The 6000-nt window shown below is 47.8% G+C and overlaps 1 protein-coding gene across 2 annotated transcripts in view; it reads right to left on the bottom strand.

Moving 5' to 3' along the window:
• Window positions 1-473: 473 nt before the first annotated feature.
• Window positions 474-6000, bottom strand: part of Ptafr (platelet activating factor receptor) — a 29054-nt gene continuing 23527 nt past the window's right edge. For both annotated transcript variants that reach the window (XM_076565320.1, XM_015994484.3), the window contains one exon: window positions 474-3984. In XM_076565320.1, coding sequence (XP_076421435.1) covers window positions 2913-3938 — 1026 coding nt within the window. In that variant the 5' untranslated portion in view covers window positions 3939-3984 and the 3' untranslated portion in view covers window positions 474-2912. The remainder of the gene's footprint in view (window positions 3985-6000) is intronic.

The raw sequence follows: 6000 nt of genomic DNA, 5'->3' as shown, positions 1-6000 counted from the left end.
TATGTCTGTGTCTATCTTCCAATATCCGAAGTGCCTGATTATAGGTACCTAAGTCTGGGAAGAGTCCCCATGGGGTTTTAAGGCTGCATAAACTGCACAAAAGACCTCCAACATCAGGTTGGGAGGCCTGTACCAGCTCCCGCCCCAGCACCCACAAGTTACCTAGAGGTAACTTGGGGTACAGTGACATGGTGGAGGAGGGATGAGAGGAAGCCTGTGCTTACTGAGAGGTCCAGCTTTGAATATTAATGACTCGGCCACTTACCTGCTCTTATACCGTGACTGAACTCCTCTGAGCCTCCTTTTTCCTGCAGTGGTGGCGCACGCCTTTGATCCCAGTGCTCCGGAGGCAGAGGCAGGCAGATTTTCGAGGCCAGCTTGGGCTACAGAGCGAGTTCCAGGCCAGGCTCCAAAGCTACACAGAGAAACCCTGTCTTGAAAAACCGAAAGAAAAAAAAAAAAAAAAGACCCTATTTAAAAACAAAAATGTTTATTAAGTAAACATGGATACATGGTACATTGCATATTGCAAAACAATCATGAGGAGGATATGCAAATGAATGGAATTCAGAATATACTGTATTGGCACAGAAGCACAGAGGAGGTTGTTTGACTGAAGGTACCAGACACCCATCTGAATGAGCTTAAGGGAGAGAAGGAATCCTGCCCTCAAAACCTCCTAGGACTCAAGGGCGAGCATGCAGGAATACCCTCTGGCCCTGGAGGCTGCGTATTCCCTCTCTCCGGGCTCTAGTGCAGCGCTTCTCAACCTGTGGGTCCAGAGCACTTTGGCAAACTTCTTTCTCCAAAAATATCTACATTACATTATGATGCATAACAGTAGCAAAATTACAGTTATAAAGTAGCAACGAAAGTAACTTTATGGTTGAGGGTCACCACAGCATAAGGTTCCTACTCAAGGGCTGCGGCGGCATTAGGAAGGCTGAGAACCAGGGCTAGCGGTTTCTCTCTGGCCTCTGCTTTGCCTGACACATCTGCTTTCTTCAAAAAGCCATTTGTCTACCCAGGTGGCTGCCCAATCCACTCACTTTACACAGACATGGTCACAGCTCCCGAGTTTCAGTGACTTCAGTAAGTGGCTTGCAAAGCCCCCAACAGCGCCCCGAATCCAGATGTCCAACTCCACCCCTTCTTTTCCTATCATAGGAATGCGGGGAGGATCAGGGATGAGTAAACAAGAGTCAGCTGAGCACGCACTGCTCATAACAGCCCGGCGAGGTAGGTTGTACCTCCCAGCTAATAACACTAAGAGGTAGAAAACTGAATTCCCACTTCCTAGACAACACCTAGCACAGGTGAGACTTGAACCTGAGTTTGTAAGAGGCCAAAGTTCAAGTGTGCTGCTTTAGTTACCTAGTTACTGTCAGCTAGGTACAGCCCATAGCCATCACCCCAAACCCAGTCGGGTTACCGGCCGATGCTTGTCTGGCAGACAGGAATCAACTGGCCTAACGTCAAGGGGACACTAGCTGGAAGAAAGAACATTTTCTTTTTTTTTAAGGTGCACAAGGCTCGGGAAACCAGGGAAAGTTCCCCAGAGTTCTGAGTCTGAGGTTTCTAGCCACTGCTCAGAGGGCAGGACTGGACCTCGACTGAATGTAATAGCTCGTGTATCTTGAATATAAAATACCCTGCATCTCCATGGGGTCATGTTTGTTTTGCTTGGTTGTATTGATTTTGTACATTTATTTATGGGGGGGGGGGAGGCAGGGCATGTGTGTGCCACAACATTCACGAAGAGGTCAAAGGACAACTTGCAGGAGTCTGTTCTCTTTCCACCACGTGGGGTCGGGGATCGAACTCTGATCATCGTGTTAGCAGCAAATGCCTTTACCTGATCTCACTGGCTCAAGGCTGTGTTCTGTATGCTTATTTTCACTAACAGTGTTGCTTTGGGAGACTGTGGAACCTTTAGGAGGTAGGACCTGGCTATAGAAGTAGGTGGCTGGGGGCTGGCTTCTGACGGTTGTATTCCATCCCCAGTTTAAAGTGCAGTCTTGTTTCTGGGCTCACTGCCACATGAACAGCCTCTGCCTCCTCCTGTTCCTGCCTCCATAGTCCGAGCTGCCCCACCATGCCTTCGTGACCATGATGGACAGAAGTCTCCCAGAAACTGTGAGCCAAATAAATCTCTCCTTCTTTGAATTGTTTCTGACAAGGAGGCTGGGCACAGTGAGTAAAATGTGATTAACACACTGGTCAAAAAATCACCAGCAGGTGTCCAGAGGTCACCAAAAGAAGTTGCTGCCTGCCAGAAGTTGAAACTACGGTGTCCTGAGGGAACCATCTCTTCCAGTCTCTCAGGTCTTAGCTGCCTCAGGAAATACGCTCCCATCCTAGCTTCCAGTCAGCTTTTGCATTATCTCCTCTGGTTACATTTAAGACAAGTTACTGGGTCAGTCAGAGGCTTCCACCAAACCACTTCCTCTAAGAACTGTCACAAAGACCTTGTATCTGTGGGAGGGTACCATCCTAAACCCAACGGTTCCCTGCAAACATCTTCCATAGGACCGGTGAAGAGTCCTGTCTCCATAACCCCTTCCTCTGCCTGCAGCCCCCAGAAGTCACTGCCCACATCTTAAGGCTGCAGCCCCAGGCGGATGAACTAGGTGGCTCAGAGTCTACCCCCAAGGTTTGGCCCTAGCTGGGGTGTGGCCAGCAGCCACAGTTGCTAGTATTAACCCAGAGATGGGTGAAAAGAAACATTCAAGTTCGATGTTTTCTAACAAGCGGCCAGTGCCACCACCCCGTCTCAGTGAGAAAGTAACTCCCACACTTTACAGTCCACCAGGGTCCCAGGAGGGGTTGGCCACACACACAAACCTCTCCCAACTCAGTCTGCGAGGTCCACAGAAGAGGAGACTCTGGGTCTGACTTTAACAAGACAGAGATTACTTTTTCATCAACGTGATAGGAGTCTGATCGGCCGGCACCATCACCTCAGTGCCGGTGTCGGTAGTGGCCCTGGAGCACTTCCTGCTACCGCGCATGCTGTAAAACTTTTCGCTGAGATGCTTCCGGAACTTCTTGGTAAGAAAGCAATAGATGACAGGGTCTAAGACACAGTTGGTGCTGAGGAGGCAGAGGGTGATCTGATGGGCATCATTAATAGCCTGGTGGAAGCTGGTCTGATAGCCCAACTCTGCTAGGGTCCAGGGCAGCTGGACCATGTGATGGGGCACAAAGCAGATGATAAACACCGCCAAGACCGTGCAGACCATCCACAGCGCCCGGCGCTTCACTTCGGCTTTGCGCTGTTGCCGCACTGGCTGCGTGAGCAGCGTGTGGATGATGACCAGGTTGCAGTAGAAGATAAGAAGGAAGACGAGGAAGAAACAGAACGCGATGAAGACGTGAACAACAAGGATCGGCACACTGTGGGGCTCATAATGCTCAAAGCAACGGGTGACATTGCCTGAGCCATCCTTTTTGCGTACTATGTTGGTGGAGTCTGTGGCCAGGAAGTAGGACGCAGTAGCCACGATGGATATCCAGATGACCAGGGACAAAGAGATGCCACGCTTGCGGGTAGTGGCCTGAGCAGTCTTGATGGGATAGGCCACTGCCTGGTAGCGGTTGTAAGTGATGACACCCAGGAAGGCCACACTACAATAGGTATTGATGAAGAAGAGGCAGCCAGCCAGGTTGCACAGGAATTTGGGTAGAATCCAGTTGCCCTCGTTGTAATAGTAGACAATCCACAGTGGGAGGGTGATCAAGAAGAGCAGGTCCGCGATGGTGAGGTTCACCATGAAGATCTTTATCTCATTCAGTTTCTTGGAAGGGTACAGGCGGGCAAAGACCCATAGCACATAGCTATTGGCAACCACCCCCAGTATAAAGATGATGCTGTAAACAGTCGGAAAGAGGGTGTATCGAAACTCAGAATCCACGCGAGAGGATTCATTTTGCTCCATTGCTCTTAGCTGGAAGGGTCACCTGATCCTAGGGTGCTGTATGTGCCTAGAAGAACATGCAAAGATTCTGGTTAATAAAGAGCCAGTGAGGGACTCCCTTACCACGTCAATTCCAAGGCTCCTTGCTACAGTTTGAATGTTGGAGTCCTCTCTAGAATTCATGTTGAAATTTAATCCCTGGGATTAAGAGAGAGGCAGAGCCTGTATAGATAAGGTTAGCAGCCTGGGAGATGATTCAGTGGATACAGGCACCTGACGCCAAATCTGGTGGCCTGATTGGATGCCCGGGACCTACATGGAAGAAGCAGAGAACTACGTTATACTAGTCACCTGACCTCTGTGTGCATGTGTGGTGTATGTCTGCGCTGTAACTCCAGTTCCAGGGCACCTGATGCCCTCTTTAGACCTGTGCCAGGCACACACGTGGTGCACAGACATGCAGACAAGCACTCACATGCATAAAATAAATAAAATAAAAGAGATTTTTAAAAAGTTCATATTGCAAAAACTTTTAAGACAGGCATTGTGATACATACCTGTAATGGATTCACTTGACAGGGAGAGGCAGGAAGATTACTGTGGTTTTAAAGTCATTCTGGTCTATGAAAGGAGTTTTAGGACAACTTAAGCTCTATAATGAGAATCTGTCTCAAATTTTTTTTAGGCATTCAACACAAATGCAGGGCTATAGCACAGTGGTCCCTTGCTTGGCCTGCATGTGACCAAGGGTTGGACCTCCAGCCTACCCTCCTACTCCTTTCAAAACCCAACAAACCAAAACTATAAACATCCTTCAAAATAACTGGCCAGTGCCTATTCAAAGTGTTAATGTCACAAAAGACAAAGAAAGACTGAGGAGCTGTCAGAAATTATAGGAGACTAAACATCCATATAGCCAGGCATGGTAACTCACATATGTAATCCCAGCACTTGGGAGGCTGAGGCAAGAGGATTAAGTGAATATCAGGCCAGCCTGGGCTACATAGTGAGTTTAGCGAGTTGAAGACTAGCCTGGGCTACAGCATGAAACTCTGTCTCAAAACATAAATAGATGTCTCTCTGTCTCTGTCTCTGTCTCTTTCTGTGTCTCTTTCTGTGTGTGTGAGAGAGAGAGAGGAGGAGAGAAGAGAGAGAGAGAGAGAGAGAGAGAGAGAGAGAGAGAGAGAGAGAGAGAGAGAGAGAGAGAGGAGACTAAATGCAATGTAGAATCCTGGATTGTATCTTGGAACAGAGTAAATGTTTACTAGAGGAAATTTCAAATAACACCCATAATTTAGTTACTAATGTTGCCTCAACATGAACTTCCTGGGGCTGGGAGTGGAGCTCTGTGAGGGAACACTTGCTCTGATATGTTAGAACTCGGTTCCACCTCCAGAACTGGGGGGGAAAATCGGTTCTGTTTTGACAACTGTATTCGAGGTCTGTTATATTAGGGAAGACTTGGGGAAAGCATGGACTCTATTCATACTATTTTACAACTTCACTAAAGAAAAGTCCTGAGTTAGCTAGGTGGCTGTATGTGACATAGTATGTAATTCTAACATTTGGGAGGCTGAGGCAGGAGAATCAGGAGTTCAAGGTTATCCTCAGTTACTTAGTGAATCTGAGATCAGCCTGGGCTGTATTAGATCCTGTCTCAACATGGCTCCCTCCAAAAAGTATCCTGAAGTTATTTCAAAATAAAAATCTAGGTACCTTAAAGACTAAAGCTACAGCCAAGCACAGTAGCACAGGCCTTCACTCTTAGCACTGGGGAGGCAGATCTCTGAAATGAAGGCAGCCAGGGGCTACACAGCAAGATTCTGCCTCCAAAAAGAAAAAAAAAAAAAAAAAACTATTCACCATTCCTCAAATTCTACTCAGTAGTTTCCCCCACTCTCCACTCTCCTTTGAGACCTTGTCTCTCCCTTTATCTAATAAAATAGGAGTACAGAGTAGATATGACTTAGCCGAGGTCACACCTCTATTACAAGGTGGAGTCACGGGGTGCTTCTGCAGATGACTTGAATTCGGTTCCCAACACCCATGTTGGGTGACCCACAAGTGTCTGTAACTCAGTCCA

This window comes from Peromyscus maniculatus, chromosome 2 (assembly GCF_049852395.1).
Source record: "Peromyscus maniculatus bairdii isolate BWxNUB_F1_BW_parent chromosome 2, HU_Pman_BW_mat_3.1, whole genome shotgun sequence".
Taxonomy (NCBI): domain Eukaryota; kingdom Metazoa; phylum Chordata; class Mammalia; order Rodentia; family Cricetidae; genus Peromyscus; species Peromyscus maniculatus.
This window is presented reverse-complemented; position numbering and strand designations above follow the sequence as displayed.